This window comes from Schistocerca cancellata, chromosome 3, assembly GCF_023864275.1.
Source record: "Schistocerca cancellata isolate TAMUIC-IGC-003103 chromosome 3, iqSchCanc2.1, whole genome shotgun sequence".
Classification (NCBI taxonomy): Eukaryota; Metazoa; Arthropoda; class Insecta; order Orthoptera; family Acrididae; genus Schistocerca; species Schistocerca cancellata.
In genome coordinates, this window is record NC_064628.1 from 543,744,558 (window position 1) to 543,767,525 (window position 22,968).

General features: G+C 43.1%; 1 protein-coding gene across 1 annotated transcript in view; it reads right to left on the reverse strand.

The window, feature by feature from the left end:
- Positions 1-1,442: 1,442 nt before the first annotated feature.
- LOC126175378 (gamma-aminobutyric acid receptor alpha-like) overlaps positions 1,443-22,968 on the reverse strand; it is a 205,716-nt gene continuing 184,190 nt past the window's right edge. Inside the window, exon 9 of the mRNA XM_049922149.1 lies at positions 1,443-5,386. Coding sequence (XP_049778106.1) covers positions 4,967-5,386 — 420 coding nt within the window. The 3' untranslated portion in view covers positions 1,443-4,966. The remainder of the gene's footprint in view (positions 5,387-22,968) is intronic.

The window sequence follows — 22,968 nt, forward strand, 5'->3', positions numbered from 1 at the left end:
ATCCAAAGAAGAGCGGCGCGTTTCGTCACAGGGTTATTTGGTAACCGTGATAGCGTTACGGAGATGTTTAACAAACTCAAGTGGCAGACTCTGCAAGAGAGGCGTTCTACATCGCGGTGTAGCTTGCTGTCCAGGTTTCGAGAGGGTGCGTTTCTGGATGAGGTATCGAATATATTGCTTCCCCCTACTTATACCTCCCGAGGAGATCACGAATGTAAAATTAGAGAGATTAGAGCGCGCACGGAGGCTTTCAGACAGTCGTTCTTCCCGCGAACCATACGCGACTGGAACAGGAAAGGGAGGTAATGACAATGGCACGTAAAGTGCCCTCCGCCACACACCGTTGGGTGGCTTGCGGAGTATAAATGTAGATGTAGATGTAGTAATGTTGTCAGATACACATTCGCAGATTCTAAAGTCATTCGCATCTTCCATATTTTACTTTAACTTCCCCTCTGATGTTAATAAACAAGGGCTGTGTAAGGATGACATCGGCTGAAGTCCTATAACTATATTGTGGCCCTCTCTTGGTGTCCCCGCCTTTTGCATACGTGCAGCTCATGAAAATTTTCCGTTTTTTCCTTCGTTTTCATTCACTATCTGGTTGTTAAATTTAAACTGATCATATACTTAGAATTGCCTTTTGTTTGCTTGTAAGCCCCTGCCTTGCTAGATTGCAACTTCCTTTTTCCCGTCAAAGTCCATAATTACAGATCATTTGATATGAAGTGATATCCTGAAATTACTCTCGTATCCCGCTACGTAAGTATTTTAACTTTTAACTTGGAATACACAAATATGTAGCACACTGTTATGGTTTTACTTATTTTCATCGTCTTTAGAATTGTTGGGAATGTTAAACTCCAAATCACAGTCTGTGACTTTGAATTCTTGATGGACGTGGCCATTATGTTGCTGATCAAAGGTCTCACTACTTAGATGTACTGCCGGCCGAAGTGGCCGTGCGGTTAAAGGCGCTGCAGTCTGGAACCGCAAGACCGCTACGGTCGCAGGTTCGAATCCTGCCTCGGGCATGGATGTTTGTGATGTCCTTAGGTTAGTTAGGTTTAGCTAGTTCTAAGTTCTAGGGGACTAATGACCTCAGCAGTTGAGTCCCATAGTGCTCAGAGCCACTTAGATGTACAGAAATCTGTCAATAGATGGTTGTTAAATGTATAATCCAGTAAAACAAAGTGTTGTGCAAAATAAATGCCTTAGGGATCATGCTCATGCAGTGAACAGTGTCCTGTGTTTAGATGTATCACCTAATCGTAAAGCATTCACAATATCTTTACTTGATCGATAACAAGCGATATATGCTTACGTTATCTCAACTGCGGGATAATTATATATAAATCATGTATTTACGTTCTAAAATTTATCTAAAAATACACAACAAATATTGTTTGTAATATTGTTTAATGCACATGTTTTACATAGTATATGCACTTGAAACTGCATAGTCTAGCAATGAGACAGCTAGGAAACAACGAGGATTGAAAAAATCGACGATATTGTTCCGATTACATTTACATATTTTTCATGTTTCTCTTATTTCTTTGTTTGTTATAATGATACACTATACACAAGTAAACGAATGAGAACAGCATGCAGCAGTCTTCAACTATTTGACATTAATTACGAAAGAAAAATGAAAAAAAAACCAGTCAGATGTATTGGCCCAGTTGTACATAATTTTTACGCGAATGTTTCGATCGGCAGCAGGCAAATAAGAAGCATCGCAACATGAAGAATTTAGTCTCAGTTAGTATTCAGCAACTTTGGTCACGAATTTGTTCAAGCGAAAACATCGCAGGTCTTTGTTGCATGATTTGAGTTACTCGTTAACGAATCTTTAATCTTAATCTTAAAATGAAATACGTATGTACATAAAATTTCTTCTTCGTGCATCTCACCATTCAGCATGAACCCCATAAAATTTCCCTCCCTTCTGGCCTCGAAAAATTCAGCACTGTGATATTATTGCACTAGAAAAGTACGAAAATGCACAACACTTCCTATGCCACATATGGAACTGGAGGTCCCAATACGGAGTAAATATCACATGAAGCAACTTCATCCGTACTGGGGAGAAAATTGTGATACCAGAAACTTACTGTGGAATGACCTAAAAATAATATGTCACTTGATGTGATCATGAAAATCGATAGAAATCGATGAATGAAGAACTTAGGAGATGTGACATTGGATTTCATCGTATTTCATTGTTTTCGTGTTATAACTTGCATGTTACGACAGTATGCCATTCATACGCAAACATGTCACTCTTGGTACGATTTCGTATAATTTACGAAGCCTTCAGGTGATACTTACGTAGAAGACACTGTTGTTGAATGTTGTATGTCTTTACCGTGGTGTAGTGATTGGATATGTGGAGTTAAGTGGTCGAAAGAAGTAAGTTCGCGTTGTGCTATGTTCTGCTATTTTCTTTTTTCATCTTTGCATTTTTAACAGATTCTGGAGCGCTGTTGTTAATGTAATAGAAATATAATGTGTAATATCCAGTGTTATTTACATATAGGGTGTTTCACACCTTGAGTCGAAACAGGTTATAATAGGTGCACAAATGATTATATTGAGGTAGGAAAGCTATGGCCAGAAATGAATATTTATTGTGTTATGAACATACATAGTTTATACCGCATAACAACAACGTAGCTCATAGTAATTGTTCAAAGTGACGACCACCAGTCTCAACGTATGCTTGGCATCGGCACATGAAGTTCTACCACACTCCGTCAAAGATCCTTGGTGTCTGGCGTACGAGACTTGGGACCTAGCAAACACGTTTCATACACCGACGTCTTGACGTAACTCCAGAGGAAAAACTCCAGAGATTTGAGGTCTGGAGATCGCGCTGACCACGACCTCCCCTTTCAGTCCAACGATGAGTGTACGTGTTGTTCAGGAGCTCGCAGACGTTAACGTCAAAGTGGCTGGTGCACCGTCATGTTGGACCCACGTCCTTTCGTCCATAAGAAGGGGTACTGTCTCCCAAGAACTGTGGCAGCGCATCTCGCAGGAACACCGAGTAACGTGGACCAGTCAAACGGGGATGTAGCAAATAGAGTCCTATTAGCTGATGTCGGACAACGCCTGCCGAAACGTTGACGGAGAATCGTTGTTGGTGGTCACTGATGTGGGTGGCGGGGGATTGTCCACACTCCAGACAAGGCTGCTGCGTCTGTTGAAAACACCATCACGGGTGAATGAGGCTCGTCTGTGAACAGTACAAACTGTACAAAGTTCGGCACTGCAGCACTGCGGTGGCTAATCATTAACAGAAGTGAATGCGGAGCTCAAAATGCGTTGGTTCAAGTTTTCACAAGTTCTTTTTGATAGGGTATAATACCTGTTCCACCAGTACTCTCCTCTCTGTATTCTTCGAAGTGTGCTTTTCGAGGGCAAGTTAAAGGGTGCTATTGTTGGGTGGTCGGCCACATGTTTCAGCACTGTCTCATCAAAGTCTGGTGTTCTCTGTGGCGTGAACGACCTTATTCAGGGAGATAAACTTCTTCCAGTTAGAATGACGCCTTTTGGGATAGTTTTCTATGTAGATTCGTGTTGCTTTACGGGCACTCCATCCTACCGCACCTTACATTAAATGCATGTGTGCCGACTATCGTGATGAGTACAGTTCCATCTTTGACTACGCGTCATGCACTGTACACAGTAACACATGTCACCACGAACACAGCACGAGCTGTCTGATGCAATGGACAACTGACACCAGGGATAATGCAGCACAGGTTAACAGGCCAGTGCTATGCATGCGGTCGTCACATGACACACGTGCTATGAGCTAAGCTGTGTACGGTATATCTGTGTTGTGGTCAGAGGTGTACGCTGCCTGTTCCAGTGTTCAACAGACACCCAAGATCTTTGTGAGAGTGCAGCAGAACTGCAGACGCAATTGCAAAACATGAACTGAGATTGGCGGTCATCACTTTGAACAGGTCAAAAATGGTTCAAATGGCTCTGAGCACTATGGGACTTAATATCTGAGGTCATCAGTCCCCTAGAACTTAGAACTACTTAAACTTAACTAACCTAAGGACATCACATACATGCATGCCCGAGGCAGGATCCGAACCTGCGACCGTGGCGGTCGCGCGGTTCCAGACTGAAACGCGTAGAACCGCTCGGCCACATCGGCTGGCTTTGAACAGTTACTATGAACTATGTTGTCGTTATGCGGTGTCCGCTGTTTCTGTCCATAAAGCAATAAATATATATTTTGGACCAGTGATTCCCTGTCTCAATATTTTTTTTTATTGGTTGTGGGCTCACTATCACCTGTTTCAATTTGCCCCAAAAGGTTTGAGACACCCTGTATAAGAGCAATCTCCCTCAGGAGTGAATTTGTTCGATTTTGTGACTTCAGTCTCATTAAAAGACGAATGGTTAAATTGGTATGTGTGAATCGAGCAGCTACGACGTTTCTATTGTTGCTTGACACAAATGTTTACCTTTTTTTCTGAATATGATGCGATTTCCAAAGGTCTGGGAAGCCATATAAGCAGCAATGGCAATTATGTTACTGCTTGCTAAAAATATTTAGCTGATTCTTCCGAATATGTCTCGATTTCCGAGGTCCACTCACACACGTGAGAACTTTGTATCATTCACAGCTTACTGGGTCGACCGGTGTCGACTTTCGTGGTGGCATCGAGTGATACATCATTTTGAAGTTACTTCGCAGTAACCTTCTAGTCACACTAGCCTCTCCCCGAAAACTGCAGACAGCAGCAACAGGAAGGGAAAAGGGTGGCCATATTTTTCCTATAAATAACTTTGCATTCCACGACATGGTGCGTTTGTTCCTGAAAGGTCTCTGTTTGGACTACAAGAAGCAACGCGCAATTCAATACCGGCAAAATCATGCATAGTCCACTTTGTTACTGAGGCGTCCATATTACTGGGCTGTAGGGGGAAGCGGGTGGAGCTAGAGCTTGGCAGAGGGGAGCGCCGCGTCGTCCCACTGGAACTCCTCCTGGTAGGTGTAGTAGGCGAGCCAGTAGCAGACGTTGAGAAGGCCGAACGAGGCGGGGAAGAGGACGCGCGCCGCGCGGTCGATCTGCGAGACGCTGTTGACGTGGCGCGGCGCCGCGGCGTCCCTGGCGCGCTGCGCGGCCTCGCGCTGCCGCTGGCGCCGGAAGGCGTCGTCGCCCGCCAGGCAGTAGAGCAGCTGGCGCCAGCGCGGCACGCGCCGCTCCGTCTGCGTGTGGCGCGTCACGCGCGACAGCTGCGCGCGGCCGCCGTGGCCGGCGGGCCCGGAGTGCACGTGCAGCGGCACCGCCGCCGCAGCTGCCGACGCGCCCACCGCCGGCGAAGGCGAGCGCGACATGCCGTAGCTGGGCGGGTCCTGTGGGCGGGGCAACCCGGCCGTCACGAGCGCACCAGCACTGCACTACACTGCACTCATCATACTCTGTCGAGTGCAGTTTCTAAAGTGTGCAAAGGAGTCAGAGATATACAGGGTGTAAAGTTTAAGTTGACAAACCAGAATAACTCGAAAAATAAGCTTCACATGAAAAAATGTGTAGAATCCAAAGTTGATTATTTTCGAGGGGTACATCTGCTGGTGCTAAAATTAGCGCGCCACCTCAGCCCTTTGGGAGTGGGGCGGGCGGCAACTCTAAAATTTCAAATGGGGACCCCCATGTTTATTGCAGAATGAGATTCTACATAAAAAGATACGTACATTTTGTCTTAAACATTTGTTTTGATTCTTGGTAGTTGGCGCTATAATTCAAGAAAATCCATGTTCTCATTTCTGCGTGGAAAATGGTTACGGATAAATAACAGCTGAGTTCACTCTTCATTAAGTAGGATGTTTGGTTAGTTATTTAGCTAGTCAGATGATTTGTTTGATAATGAAACGTTGTGTGACCTCATGACCACGGAACAAGCAAAACTTACCCGTATCTGCGGAAAAAATTAATACAGTATTTGGGTCAACATTCGTAAAACTCTAATTTCTCTCTCTCAAACCCCACCCTATCGGGAGACAGGGAGAGTTTTAGTTTTAACGAATCAAAATTTATAAAGTAAATAAGAATTTTTTATTTATCCGTAACCATTTTCCACGAAAAAATGAGAACATGGATTTCCTTGAATTACAGTGCCAACTACTAAGAATCAAAACAAATGTTTAAGACAAAATGTACTTAGTTTTTTTTATGTAGAATATGGTTCTGCAATAAAAATGGAGGTTCCAATTTGAAATTTTAAAGTTGCCTCCCGTCCCACCCGCACGGTGCAGGGGTGGCAGGCTAATTTTAGCACCAGCAGATGTCCCACTCGAAAACAATGTACATTAAATTCTACACATTTTTTCCTGTGAAGCTTATTTTTCGAGTTATTCTGGTTTGTCAACTTAAAATTTACACCCTGTATATTACATTAACGTACAATAACTTAAAAATTCTGAAAATAATTGTGCTGATGTGAAGTATACACAGTGAGGCAGCTAAAACTGGCCACCACATATATGGGATGCTTCACGATGAATAGCACAGTAGTGGCATTACTTCTAGAAACGTTGTAGTGATCCACTGAATATTGCAATCCAGAGTTTCTTTTAGTATAAATATCAATTCTTATCCTTGTGTACAGTATATAAAACAGAATGTATGTATGTATGATTGTGCAGCATCTACTCATAAACCAGTGGATCGATTTCAGCCAAATCTGGTACACTTACTGTTTAGTCTGAGAGAATCAGCACTGTGGGGGTTAGAAAATCTTACTCCCCACAGGAGTAGAGATAGGCCCAGGTAAGTGTTTTCTACTCCTATCAGTAGGCTGCCCTGAATGGTAAGCACATTAAGTGGGTAGTATCAGCATGACTTGGAGCAGCTACATGTACAGCAGATCAGCACTGCTGAGCAGAGGGATGAGGAGATGGACAGTAATAGGGGGGGGGGGGGCTGGAATTAGGTGGTCAGACGAACAGGGCAGGAGGACATGGACATGCAGTGAGGGTGGAGGAGGTGAGCCAAGATGTGTTTGGAAGGGATGGACAGAGAGAGGGGAGGATGAGATGCTCAGGGACAATCTGGAGGAGGAAATGAACAGGTAGAGAGGGGATGAGGAGAGTTGTGCAGATACACTATGCGATGGAAAGTATCTGGACACCTGGCTAAAAATGACTTACAAGTTCGTGGCGCCCTCCATCGGTAATGTTGGAATTCAATATGGTGTTATCCCACCCTTAGCCTTGATGACAGCTTCCACTCTCGCAGGCATACGTTCAATCAGGTACTGGAAGGTCTCTTGTGGAATAGCAGCCCATTCTTCACGGAGTGCTGCACTGAGGAGAGGTATCGACGTCCGTCGGTGAGCCTGGCACGAAGTTGGGTTCCAAAACATCCCAGAGGTGTTCCATAGGATTCAGGTCAGGACTGTGCAGGCCAATCCATTACAGGGCTGACATTGTCGTGTAGCCACTCCACCACAGGCCGTGCATTATGAACAGGTGCTCGATCGTGTTAAAGAATGCAGTCGCCATCCACGAATTTCTCTTCAACAGTGGGAAGCAAGAAGGTGCCTAAAACATCAAAGTAGACCTGTGCTGTGATAGTGCCAAGCAAAACATCAAGGGTCGCAAGCCCCCTCCACGAAAAACACGACCACACTGTAACACCAACGCCTCCGAATTTTACTGTTGGCATTACACACACTGGCAGATGACGTTCACCGGGCATTCGGCATACCCCCACCATGCCATCGGATCGCCACATTGTGTACCGTGATTCTTCACTCCACACAATGTTTCTCCACTGTTCAGTCGTCCAATGTTTACGCTCCTTACACCAAGCAAGGCGTCGTTTGGCATTAACCAGCGTGATGTGTCGCTTACGAGCAGCAGCTCGAACATGAAATCCAAGTTTTCTCACCTCCCGCCCAACTGTCATAGTCCTTGCAATGCTTGGAATTCCTGTGTGATGGTCAGGATAGATGGCTGCCTTTTATACTTTATGTCCGTCTTCAACTGACGGCGGTCTCTGTCAGTCAACAGACAAGGTGGGCCTGTACGCTTTTGTGCTGTACGTGTCCCTTTTCGTTTTCACATCACTATCACATTGGAAACAGTGGACATATGGATTTTTAGGAGTGTAGAAATATTGCATACAAATGCATGACACAAGTGGCACCCAATCACCTGACCATGTTCGAAGTCCGTGAGTTATGCGGACCACCCCGTTCTGCTCTCTCAAGATGTCTGATGACTATTGAGGTAGCTGATATGGACTACCTGGCAGTAGGTGGCAGTAAATTGCACCTAATACGAAAAACATATGTTTTTGGGGGTGTCCAGCTACTTTTGACGACATAGTGTAGTAACAGCATGGCTTTTAGTGGCTACACAGGCCTATCAGCACTACTGGGCATAGAGAGTTGGGGGAGGAAATGACAGTGAAAGAGGGGGGGGGGGAGGATGAAGTCGACCAAAAAAGGGGAAGGAGGAGTTCGACAGAGAAGGCGTGGGAATAGTCAGAAAAATAGAGGAAGATGAGGTGGACAGAAACATTAGGAAGAAGGTGATGGTCAGAGAGCGGAGTTGTGTGGGTAGTATTGGCATGTCTTGCAGGGGTTACACCTGTAGATGGGCACGGCTGAGTATAGAAAGTGGGGGCAGGAGATGAACAGTGAGAGAGAGGGAGGATGAGATAGATAAAAAGGGAGGAGGAGATGGACAGAAGAGGGGCCAGAGGAAATGGAGGGACAGTTGAAGAAGGATGAAGTGAACAGAGAGATGAGGGGATGGGGGAGAGATGGACATAGAGAGGGTAGAGGTGGAGGACGAGATGTGTGCAATACAAGTGTCGAATGCGTACGTGAACAATCCTGCGGAGAGATAATTCAGTAGAAATTTTCAGGTAAAGTTTCCTAACGTCTGCTATTTGAAAATTGTGGTTAAAATAAAAAATTTAATAATATTTCAAACAAGCTACTAATAACCTAACAATTCCAGAAACTTACAAATTAAATCGTAAAAAAATTATTGCAATGTTTCTAAGTATTTCCCGGAATATCCTGTTAATTTAATCGCTGCCTCGATGCTGCACGATATCGAGTATACCAGTCATCGCAGATCTTTTGGTTTAATAACTCTGAACAATGAACTGACGAGTGTCTGTAGCAGCTCCCTCTTGTTTTTGAGATACCGTTGTGAAACCATAGTTTTTAGTCCTGACTACAAGTTTTGAATCAGATTAAGGTCGTGATTGTTGGCAGGCGAAGTCAGCACGCTAATACCATGGCCATTCCATGGCCAGGAAACCACTGCTTATTAACTATAGTTCTGTGACATGGCGCACAGCGTAGCTGAAAGCTGCGCTGCTCATTCTTACTCTGAAACAAATCATGAACATAAGGCCTCATTTTCAATATTAAGACTTCTTCTTGGCACTATTTCTCGTTACTGTTGACCTGGAACACTTTGCAGACGCCCAATGCCACGTCTTGCCACGTAACCACACAGTATGACGCTGATGTAATGCTTCATAATGGCAGTGGTGCACTCAGACAACAAGTCTTTGCCTGGTCGACGACGAACCAACTTAATTCCATCGCTTCCAAAGATAATGGCCTTAGTCTCGTCACTCCAAATGTCTTTAGCTGTGTCTTCTTACGTCCACTCCCTGCGTGCTACAGCCCGGTTCATACGTTTCTGCCTCTGCATTTTGTTCAATAACGCTTTTTTTCGTACTTGGAGCCCTCGCTACCAAACCATTTTCACAAAATTTTTGTCTCACATTTCCATGAGAAGCTTCATCAACCCTTGAAGTCTTCAGGATGGCATATCCATCTTTTGCGATACGCCGATGATCTTGCACAGAAATACGACAAGTTATGTTACAGTTTTAATCAGTCAATATTGGTTTTCTGCCGGTTCTTGGAGCATTTTCCGTTGATCCAGTTTCTTCATACAAATTGCAGGTTTTCCCCACATCTGACCCTGCAGCGCCTCCACCCAATCGTTTTGCTATTTTTGCATAAATATAACCTTATTCACCGAATGTTATTGCCTTACTCCTTTTACTCGATGATCAGTTAGGTTCAAGCTTGATTTTCATTCACTCTACCTCCAACTTCACTGCATTTTCCAGTTCTCTTGACAACACAACGTGTAGCTTTCCTAAGGGGGCCTTGTTATTTCTTTATAAGGGCAGCACTACTAATAATCTGAACGATCAGTTCCTCTTCTGTGTATTTATAGGCTTCGCCCTTCAGTCATCACCGCAGGCAAAAATCTTCGGGGGTTAGGTCCAGGGACCTTAGTGGCCAAAATCTTGACCACTTCAGCCAAACCATTTTCCGGCATATTTTAGGTTTAGATGATGAGTCCCCTGACGACTAGAGGTTGCAGAAGACCCGCCGTGCTGGAACAACATATCCCTACTTGAAACGATAGGAACCGCTTGCAGTGATGCTGGAAGCTCGTTTTCTAGAAAGTCTAGATAACGGGAGGCTGTAAGATGGTGCGGAAACACAACAGGTCCAATCTACTTCATGTCTATCACACTGCACCATACATTTATAAACATACATTCTTGAAAATGTGTTCCAATAAAATAATGTAGGATTTTGTCAGGCCATGGATGTCAGTTTCTTGTGTTGTTGACACCGTCGCGAGTAGTGGCTTCACCAGTAAACAACAGCAATGGAATTACTCGATAGTTTTCGGGATTAGAGCACGGTCCGATTATAGCCGTCTGTTTTAGCCCATGACGGCATATACATAGCGTAGTTTACGCCAGTTACTAATACAAGCAATTTAATAACAGGCCTCTTACTAGTACAACCTTCACGACGGCGACCACAGACCATTACGGTCTCAAACAAACACAAAAACATGCGAAATATTTCAGTCGCCAAATGAAATTTATGTAATGGGACAATCGCGGGAATTAGGGATTTTGCGCGGGGACAAATTAAAAATACCACAATAAGTCTAACATAATTCCAAGACAACTACACAATAGAAAAATAACGCACATAATTTCCTCCAGAAGAAACCGAAAAAAAAACTAGTCAAATGTAATTGCACTTGACTTGTATAGCACAAAGGTAGACTGCGATTTGCGATACCCCACCATACAATCACAATAATCGGTATCGCCTATTTCCCTTAACCTTTACCACCCTTACCCACGGAAATCGTGCCACATATGGAGATAAATAGCCTAATATTTGTGAGACCCAAGCTTATAAATATGATCGTTACTCGTTTCTTTAGCAACAGTAAGCTGTGCACTCAGGTTCCTGCCTAACCACACGCTCGTAAATCAAAACATAATTGGAATAAATCGCATATTTTACACCATTTACTAATACCACCACAGATAACATTCAATAACAAGCCATTTACACCCTTCGCAACCTGAACTAATGACCTCACACAGGGCGTCACTGCTCAAAGCCGACAAGTGGAACCGGACCGTGTGCTTGGCTCCAATATGCAAGTATCCAACGGCAAAATTGCAATCGTTTGCATTAAGCACCTTCCAAAAGTTACTGAACCCGTTGTAAGTGACAAGCATTGAGGGCGTGCGTAAACGACGTCTCTCATACTCTTGTACGCTGAACAGCGATAGTTGTAGATTAAATTCTGTCTGCTTGTTGAAGCAGCAGCTGAATAACATCATTTGCTTCATCTGCATTTCTTTTGATTTATAGGTTCAGATTAAATACGACTGCTGGGCACTCCACTAGTCTCACATAGTTTAGTGGAAACAGGAGTAAATGCTCTTGAATCTGACACTCTGCGGTGAGAAAATCGTCGCCTGTTTTTCCTACGAGAAACAGCACGTTTCCATTACAAACCGGTACACAAATACTCAGCATTTCTATGTGCGTTATGCTTAAGCGATGCAGTACTGACCAACAAATCACAACCGCAGTTGAAAACTTCAATTGTGTGTTCTCAAACGCAACTTGAAAACATAAAAGACGATAGATAAACCCTTAGGAACTGGAGTATCAACACGAGAAGTGAAAATTTATTCCTTTAACCAAAAAAAAAAAAAAAAAAAAATGGCTCTGAGCACTATGGGATTCAACTTCTGAGGTCATAAGTCCCGTAGAACATAGAACTACTTAAACCTAACTAACCTAAGGACATCACACACATCCATGCCCGAGGCAGGATTCGAACCTGCGACCGTAGCGGTGCCGCGGTTCCAGACTGCAGCGCCTAGAACCGCAAGGCCACTCCGGCCGGCTACTCCTTTAACAAAAAAAATGGTTCAAATGGCTCTGAGCGCTATGCGACTCAACTGCTGAGGTCATTAGTCCCCTAGAACTTAGAACTAGTTAAACCTAACTAACCTAAGGACATCACAAACATCCATGCCCGAGGCAGGATTCGAACCTGCGACCGTAGCGGCCTTGCGGTTCCAGACTGCAGCGCCTTTAACCGCACGGCCGCTTCGGCCGGCACTCCTTTAACAGCAGCTGTATCTCGGTAACCAGGTGTATCTGTGTAACCAATATAAAATGGACACTTGTAGTTTAATAAGGAATATATTAAGCGAATTAGTTTATATTACTACCTCTAACAAGTGCGCCCTCGGTAGCTGAATGGTCAGCGCGACAGAATGTCAATCCTATGGGCCCGGGTTCGATTCCCGGCTCGGTCGGAGATTTTCTACGCTCAGGGACTGGGTGTTGTGTTGTCCTCATCATCATCATTTCATCCCCATCGACGCGCAAGTCGCTGAAGTGGCGTCAAATCGAAAGACTTGCAGCCGGCGAATGGTCTACCCGACCGGAGGCCCTAGTCACACGACATTTATTTACCTCCAACAATATTTACTATCCATCCTGAAACACTGTTGTATCAAGAAGGATTGAATATATCCGAGTGGTTTTGTTAAATAATAGCAGCGAATGTGCCGATTATTCCGTCGTACACACCGGCGCGTATCGAAGGGAAGGTGGGGAGGGAGAAGGAAGGAGGGGAGGTGAAAATGGAATTATAACATCCCGCATGCAACGTTTTATTAAAAGCGTTTACTATAAATTTCAAAAATTTCGGCTGATTTTCGGAGAATATGATTGTGGTATAATGCAAAGATCGCGGTGCCGTAACCGCTGGTAACCGCGGATGTAGTATCTAATGTTGGTTCTGCCGGAAGGGCGGACTTTACGTTGTATTTGTACTTTCATTTTGGTTTTGCTGTTTAGATACTCTCATTACCCCTAGAAGGGCACAGTTGCACGAATAAAGAAAGATTGGTTGTTTAACCTGCCTTCTGTTCCAAAAAATAAAAATAAAAAAAATCGGTGGGGATGGTTGAGGGACGGGATGGGGCAGACATAGTAGTGGGCCAGGCCTCCAATTGCGGCCCCTGTCCACCCTGTCTCCACCAACCTAAAGCTAACCGCTCTACTTTCTTAAGGCAAAAAGGTGTTGGGAAAAAACAGGCAGTTAGGGCAAGTAAGCGGGAAACACAAGATCGAGTCCCGGTTCAGCACAAATTTTTGTCTGTCACGAACAATTGACGTCAGGCGGAATTTGCAAAATGCGAATCCATTTCGTAAAATTTACCACAGCTATAATCGCCAGAACAGCGTCTGTTCCTTCAGACATGAATGCATTTTAATATGAAGATACAGACACTTTATAAACAAAGATATTGTAACCATCAACGCAGATGTGTCTTAATTATATCTCCGACGTGGGTTTACCAGGTCCTGTTATTATCTGATTGTAGTTCCCAGTAACAAACACTGTATGTCTCTTATATTTGGACTAATATTGTCTTTAATTGCAATATCTGTATCACAGGCAAGAAGGAAAAAAATCATTCTGTGACAGCACAAGTCTGACATCATAATGTATAACAAACAATAAAGCATTCTATAAAGAACTTTGTGGTCCACCATGCCTGACTCCTTCAGTTTCAGAGTCCCTGTTATTCTGTGGTTAATATAAAGCTGGCATATATTAAGATAGAAACAAGAATCTTATTGTGTCGGCCAATCCATCCTATTTTAACTTTCGCATCAGAATATCACGCGTGCACTCCACAAGAGTAAATTTACAACTACTGCTCAACATATTCTGCACGATGAAGATAATTTGTTCTTAAATGGTATCAACAACGTGAGTTTCAGCGCCCTGATTAGAAATTTCTGAGAAGAATTTCGTTAAAAACAGCAAAATTCAAACATCTATAAAACGCAATCATCTAAATCTCGTATATCTTACGTTCTCTCCAAAACGCTTAATTACCTGAATGTCAACTGGAGAGCCATACAAATTGGTACGCCTGCCTTATACCGTCTAGGGCCCCCGCGAGGACGCAGAAGTGCCGCAACATGACATGGCGTGGACTCGACTAATGTCTGAAGCAGTGCTAGAGGGGAGTCACACCATGAACCCTGCAGGGTTGTCCATACATCCGAAAGAGTACGAGGGGATGGAGACCTCTTTTGAACAGCACGTTGCAAGGAATCCTAGATATGCTCAATAATGTTCAAGTCTGGGGAGTTTGGTGGCCAGCGTAAGTGTTTTAAGTCATAAGAGTGTTTCTGGAGCCACTCTGTAGCAATTCTGGAGTTGTGGGGTGTCGCATTGTCCTGCTGGAATTGCCCAAGTCCATCGGAATGCACAAGGGACATGAATGGATGCAAGTGATCAGACAGGATGCTTACGCACGTGTCACCTGTCAGAGTCGTTTCTAGACGTATCAGGTGTCCCATATCACTCCAGTTGCAAACGCCCCACACCATTACAGAGCCTCCACCAGCTTGAACAGGCCACTGCTGACATGCAGCGTCCATGGATTGATGAGGTTGTCTCCATACCCGTACACGTCATCCGCTCGATACAATTTGAAACGAGACTCGTCCGACCAGGCAACACATTTCCAGTCATCAACAGTCCAATGTCGGTGTTGACGGGCGCAGGTGAGGCGTAAAGCTTTGTGTCGTGCAGTCATCAACGGTACACGAGTGGGCCTTCGGCTCCGAAAGCCCATTTCGATGATGTTTCGATGAATGGTTTGCACGCTGACACTTGTTGATGGCCCAGCATTGAAATCTGCAGCAGTTTGCGGAAGGGTTGCACTTCTGTCACGTTGATTGATTCTCTTCACTCGTCGTTGGTCCCGTTCTTGCAGCGATGTCGGAGATCTGATGTTTTACCAGATTCCTGATACGGTACACTCGTGAAATGGTCGTACGGGAAAATCTCTACTTCATCGCTACCTCTGAGACGCTGTGTCCCATCGCTCGTGCGCCGAATATAATACCATGTTCAAACTTACTTAAATCTTGATAACCTGCACATTGTAGCAGCAGTAACCGATCTAACAACTGTGCCAGACACTTGTTGTCTTATATAGGCGTAGCCCACCTCAGCGCCGTATTCTGCCTGTTTACATATCACTGTATTTGAATACGTATGCCTGCCTATACCAGTTTCTTTGGTGCTTCTGTGCATAATCACTCTAACTTTCTGGAAGTCATCTTTTGTTCTTCGTCTTGGTTCTTTTGAAATCACTGGATTGTATTTCTCACAGTAATTTATATATTTATCTTGAGTTATCATTGCTAGATTCACTGTTCTTCATTCTGTATGTAACTGATATGTCTTACGTTTTCAGTATTAGGCGGCTTCTTAGTACTGTATGCAGGCTACACTCATTCGTAGAGAGCTGAAGAGACTAGCTAGTACATAACTCACTGAGAAGAATTTGTTTGTAAATGCGATGTCAATAATACGATTCGCAGGTTGTACCGCTGTCGGCAGTGAAGGTGAGAAAGAATGACAAGATCTACTGAACTGAAGGAACATCTACTGAACACAGAATACAAACTGGGAGCGAACATCAGAAAGAAGAAAGTATTGAAGAGGAGAGAGAGAGAGTAGTTCGACAACAACATTAGAAACCATGCGGTACACAAAGTGAACGAATTCTGCTACCTTAAAATCGAAATAACGAATGATGGACAAAGCAAAGAGGACATAAGAAGCAGAATACCACAAGCAAACGGTGAGTTCCTTGCCAAATGAAGTCTGCTAGTATAAAAAAAGACTTTAATTTGAGAAAGGAATTTATACAATGAATGTCTGATGCACTGCGCTGTATGGAAGTATTTCATGGACTGCAGGAAAATAGGAAAAGCAGTCGAAGTGTTTGCTGTATGATGGGAGAAGGAAGAAGAAAAGTAAGAGGACTAGCAAGATAATACATGAGGAGATTCTCTACAGAATCATCAGTGAAGAAAGGGATATGTGGAAAACATTGACGGGATGATAGGACATGTGGTAAGACCTCACAAAAAAAAATTGCCATGTTAGTAGGGAGCTGTAAAGTGAATTAACTATACGATAAGACAGAGGCCTTGATATATCCAACAAATAACTGAGGATGTGGCGGCCCACATCAAACCATTCACAAGAATGACGAAAAAACAGCTCTTAAAATGCCACACACAATCAGTACATGCAAAGAGAACACTACAGTCAAATAATATCAGTCTTATATTTGCAGATTCAGTGAAACAGAGGAAGCGAATTAAAAGTTCCTTGGTATTACGGTCGATTTATTTATTTATTTATTTAGCGTATGGCTATACATGCAACATTAATACATCACGTGTTAGACATTAAAATCTTATAACAATCATGAATATAATTTATGGTTATATTGGTCAGTTAAAAGGTTATATCGAGGTTTGAGATCCATTCTAGCGCCGATGGGGATGCCTCCAGGAAGTCGGACCAGTTCCCTGCATAGGCTCGCAAGGAGCATTCACCATGGATGTGTTGGACCGTCTGTCTAGGGGCACCGCAGTCGCATTCTGGTGACATCGCTCTTCCCCATTTGTGTAGTGAATCCGCACACCTGCCATGTCCAGTACGTATTCGATTTAATGCGGACCATGTTTTCCGTGTTAGTTCCATTCCAGAGACGTTGCAGTTATAGCTCTCAAACCAGGTCTGTAGTTGGTCATTTGTCTTTTGATTCCAATCTGTTCTCCATTATTTAATGTGGTCATAGTTATTATTTTGAAGCTGGTCAGCTGTGCGTATGGGTGGCTTTCTTGATTTCAATCGAGTGTGTCGCAGTTGTGAGAATTCTTCTTTAATTGGTAGTTCTGGTTTTGTCTCAATCTTTCTGAATTCGTGCAGTAGGGCCGCTTTTCTACGCAGGTCCGGGGGCAGGATATTACATAGCACCGGTAGCCAGTACGTGGGCGTTGATTTAACGGTTCCAGAAATCAACCTCATTGTGTTATTTAATTGCCTGTCAATACGTTTGGTGTGACAGCTATTAATCCAGACTGGAGCGCAGTACTCAGCCACAGAGAACACTAAGGCGATAGATGAGGTGCGTAATGTTTTTGCGTTAGCTCCCCAAGTAGTACCGCTAAGTTTTTGAATGATGTTATTCCGTGTTCCAATTTTTGCAGTGGTGTTCTCCAGATGTTTTCGGTAAGAAAGAGTGCGATCCAATGTTATACCTAAGTACTTTGGAAACTTACTATCTTTGAGGTTGGTGTTTCCGAGTTTTATGTTAATAATTTCATTTGCCATTTTGTTATTAAGATGGAATGTAGATACTTCAGTTTTGTTAGGGTTTGGCTTGAGTCTCCATTTCTTGAAATAATTGTATAGTATTTCGACGTCATTACTAAGGACTTCCTCTGTATTGAAGAGATACTTGTCTCAGGCAGCCAGTGCTATGTCATCCGCATAGCAAAATTTTCTTGACTTTGTTTTTGGGAGATCTGCTATATAGAGGTTAAACAGAAGAGGGGCCAATACGGAGCCTTGCGGAAGCCCGTTGTTAATAAGTTTTGTTTTGCTTGTCTTTCCGTTTAGGGTGACCTGGAAGGTTCTGTTACTCAGCATATTATGTATTAAGGATGTTAAAATCTGGTAAGGAATCACTCTTAAGAGTTTGTAAATTATTCCATCTCTCCAAACAGTATCATATGCAGATGTTAAGTCTAGAAATACAGCACTTGTTTTCAATTTCTGTTGAAAGCCAGACTCTATGTAGGATGTTAATGCCAGAACTTGGTCACAGCAACTACGGCCAGGTCTGAAGCCTGCCTGTTCTATAGGTAAGTTCTCCATAATGATGCCGCTAATTCGATTATGGACAAGTCGTTCGAGAAGTTTGTATGTACAGCTAAGAAGTGCTATTGGTCTGTAGCTTAGCGGTTGGACTGCTGTTTTCCCTGGTTCCAGCAAAGCTATTTTTCTTGCCTTTTTGAGTTCTCTAGGGAGATGGTTTGTAGTCAAAATGTTCAAAAAGAAATTTGCTAGCCATTTGACTACGTTCTTTCCAGCGTAGGTTAGAAATTCTGGATGTATGTTGTCAAAACCTGGGGCTTTACCCGGTTTCATATCCTTGAGGGCAGTAATGGCATCATCCTCAGTGAATGGTCTGGAAAGCTGTGATATATTTGGAGTATTCTTTTTTTAGTGTTAGTTTTTTAGTCGATACGCATATGGCATGGAAGTACCACATCAATAAAATTTGATACAAAGCAGACACCGACATGTTCCTAAGACAGAAATGGACTGGGATAGTTGTTGCATACTTTGTAAACTAAAAGTGCTAATTACGTATTCTACCCACATCTATCTATTGCTTCATAATATGGGGAAATGAAGCCCATATACACACAGATATATTGGTGAAACAACAGAAGAAACTTCCCCGACGCACTATACGTTATCCTCGAAGACATTTAGCACAAATAAATTCAGACAACAAAATGTTGCGAGTGTCTGCTCATTATGCGTCTATGAAACGATTGTGTGCTTCAAAAGCAACGCCACAAGTTGATTTGTTAGTTGGCTCCATGTTTCACATATTATTTACGCTATAGATTCTTCAACACCTTTTACACATTACAGTAATAGAAATGTTTCTACGGAATAGAAGGATTTGTCACGGATAAACTTTTTTAGATTGTTTCCAAATTTTGTTTTACTATCTCTAAGACATTTTATATCACCGAGTTAAGTTATAAAAATTTTCAGTTGGAGCATTCTGCACCCATTTTTGTGCTAAAGACAACATTAACATGGAGAAATGAATGCTATTTTTCTCTCTGGAATTGTGTTTATGAGCATCATTGTTCCTTTAGAACTGCAGTGGACAATTTACGACAAACTTCGTGATGGAATAAATGTAGTGTAAAGCATTAGTGAGAATGCCCAACTCCTTAAACAGATGCCTACAAGATGATCGTGGTTGTGCATCACATGTCACTCTTGCATCACGTTTTTGAGCGATGAACACTTTTTTCCTTAGAGGTGAGTTACGCCCAGGACATTATACCATATGACATTATTAAATGAAAATATGCAAAATATGTCAACCTACTGATTTGTTTCTCTCCAAGATTGGTAATGATTCTAAATGCAAATATGGCTGAAGTAAGTTGTTTTAGAAGCTTCAAAATATCATTTTTACAGTTTAAATTCTACTCAAAATGGAGAGCAAAGGATTTTGTAGTTTCCACACTATTCATTATTTTCTCACCATGTGCTACACTTTTTGCTGGTGTAGTACCCATAGATGCGGAGAACTGAATATGTTGGCTTTTTAAAATTGAGGCTAAGACCATTCGCAGGAAGCCACTCAATGTTAAGAACATTGTTAAGCAGGAACGTACATGCCTACAATATACAGAATAAGACTGATAATCATCCTGAAATTAAATGACTTAAACTAAATCAAATGAATGCTATCATTTCTAGTTTAGGATCACCATCCCAGTCTTAACTTGGAAGAACTTTGACATACAGTAAAGACATAGAAAACAAAGGTGCTATATTTCTGTCATCCGACAGGGAAGTCGACATCCTGCAATGTCTGCTATGAATGACTGCCGGCCGTCACATGGGCCTGGCTGCTGCAGTAAAACCGAAGACAAAACGCGGCCAAGGTGCCGCTGTAGAACACTTCGAATCGTGCCGTGCTAAAGTCTCTACACTCCTTACTGTATACTTTTGTCACCTCACTGTTTACTGGATTTCAACTGGACTACGTTTTGAATTTGTATTCCACGGAATATTGACGGATTTGCTTGACCGTGGACTTTCTGAATCATTCTCTTGGTGCGTTCTACAGTTTACGGTAACACAGTGTAGACTGAAACTGTGAACTATGAGTACCATGCGTTCACGTCTTTTTGTATAATAAAGAGTGTATTGCGCTGTAGCAGGTGTAGTATTGATGATAAGGACTTTAATTTAGCGAGCATATGATGGTAACAAACTGAAGTTCAGTGATCACGAAACTGTGGCAGCAAGAGACGCAACTTCAAATGCAGTAGCAGCCACAACAAGAAGAACAACGGATGCAACAGGTGCAGCTTCAGATGCAGCACCAGGCACGACAACAAGAACTACCAAAGCAAATTCTGGAATAGCAACAACAAAAGCAGGAAGTTCTTATACTACAGCTGTTCAGCAAGCCAGCGCAGCATACATCCCCACCATTCACGCCACTTCCTCCAGAAGACAAAGACTGGCATTCACACTACAGACATCTGGTGCTCCACTTACAGGCGAGTAGCATAACAGGCGTTACTAAACAGAGTGCTTTCGTGCTATTTACTAATTGCCAAATACTGTGTCTTATAGAGAAAATTACTCCTTTCGATAAAGCTGAGAGTTTAAGTTTCTCTGAAATCAACTGTTTACTGTTCAAGCAAAATGAGCAGGAAACAAATGTTTAGGAGCTAGGCTCCCAATTTTTCGTTGTTGTAACAAATGGTATCAGTCATATGCCGCATGGCCAATTGATCTCAAAGAGGTACGCAATAAGTGTCGATTTTTGTGTGAAAACCAAAACTGTAAACAATCCTATGCTGAGTCTTTATTGTGTTGTGTAAATACTGGATGTTTATAATTAAAGTGCAGTTACTGAGAGAGGTCCAGTGTGGGCTATAATTATTGTATAACAAAGAAACTTGCTAGATATGCTAATGCGTTAATGCGGAACGGATTACACTGAAAAAAAAACTGGTTCCAATTTTGGCCACCAGGTACAAATGTGGTGCATTGACTTCAAGAAAGACATATCGGAAAGTTTCCATATGTATTGGATTTGGAACGGGACATGGGCCCCGGAGACGTCGACGAGATACTGCATGCATAAAATGACGTGATCTACAGTTGCTTCCAGAAATTCCGGTGGAATATGAGCAACGAGTTCCTGTATACTGGCCTTCAGATCAGGTGGAGACCAAACATGGCCCCGGTAAACGCGTTCTTTTAATTATCCTCAGAGCCAAAACTCACGTGGATTCATATCGGGTGATCCTGCAGGCATACGTCTCGAAAATGCCTGGAGATAACACGTTCGTGGAACGTCGCACTAAGCGAGCGACATTGGGTGTTGCTCTATATTGTATAAAAGCAGTGGTTACCACACAGTTGCACTCCTCCAAAGCAGGACTCACGTGCTGTGCAAGGCGGTCTCCATAACGTGCAGACGTCTCGGTAAGCCTGACAGGCCCACTGGGTGTATTCTCTTCAAAGAAGAACGGATCGAGCATAAAGATACTTGTCAATCCACACCACACTGTCAGATACGATGAGTGCAATGGCTCTTTCTGCGCAATACGTGGTTTAACAGTACCCCAGATTCTGCTGTATTGACTGCACCCTGTAGTGTAAAATTCGCCTCGTCACTCCACAGAATACTGCCCGGCCGCGTGTCATCAATTTCGATCTGTGTCAGAAACTGAAGAGAAAATACAGAACTTTGTTGAAACGCGTGAAGTTACACTTGCTGCACCGTGCGAATCTTGTAAGGGTATGAGAGTGAAACAGACCGAGAAACTTTCCTCACTGTTGACCAAGGGGATGGACAATCGCTGTGACACCGCACAAGCACTAGCAGTACCTGCGGCACATGCACCAAGGACAGTTGTAGCAACAGCAACCTCGTCGATAACTTCCAGTTGGATAGGACGCCTTCCTCTTCCAGGTGCCGCACTGAGCTCACCCCTGCTTCCGAATTTCATTATCATATTCTTTAAAACATTTAATGACATCGTGCCTCTCGTCAGGCGTTTCAGTCGGTGATACTCTCTCAATGTGACACGGTAGTTGCTGTCGTTCATATAAAATAGGTTCACTAACAGCGGTCTGTCTTCTCGATAGCCATACTGGTCACTCACGTTACGACTTGTCAAATGACAGTATTGTGGAGCGGCGGGTGGAATAATTGTTGAAGTTCCTTTTAGATTTGTTTAATGCTGTTGTTTGCCGTTCTCAACACTGGCTCTCTAACTACAATATTGGCAACCAGAAAGTGATTAGCAAAACATGAAGCCTGTAATTAGAATTCCTAGTGCCCACTTCATCTGAGAAATACATTTATAGCTACAGCTTATAGCTCTGAGGAATTAGGAGATTGTCTGGGATTCATAATGAAAAACCATTCTCTCTAAAATGTTCACTATATTCTGAAAGTCACATAACAAAAAGAATTCCACACAATCCAACTACCAAGCAGTTCAGAGTCTAATGCGCTGATGCCACTATAACTGTTCAAATTAAATGTTTAAGTGAATGCTCGCCATAATTTGACGATAATGTTCATCAAACGCCACGCTAATAATGGTAGAATGTCTTTCCTGCGGCGGCACGTGAAAATACGACATACGCAAACTAAAGATAGATCATTAACGTCATCCCAAAATTAACACTTCACTCGAAAACGATTTCATGGTTACGCGTATCCCGAGTAACTTATTACTGCATCCGAGGCTGTTTCTATCAACGACTCCCGGCACAGGTGGTGTGCTAATCAGCGTCTGGAGAGAACTGGGGCCTTCCTTTCTCGCACAGCGTTCTTACATATAAAGCCGCAGTGCGGACGGCTAAGGGAACGCCTGATCAAATCTGCTCTCCCGACTAGCCGCTGGACTAGTAATGCACCACTTTAA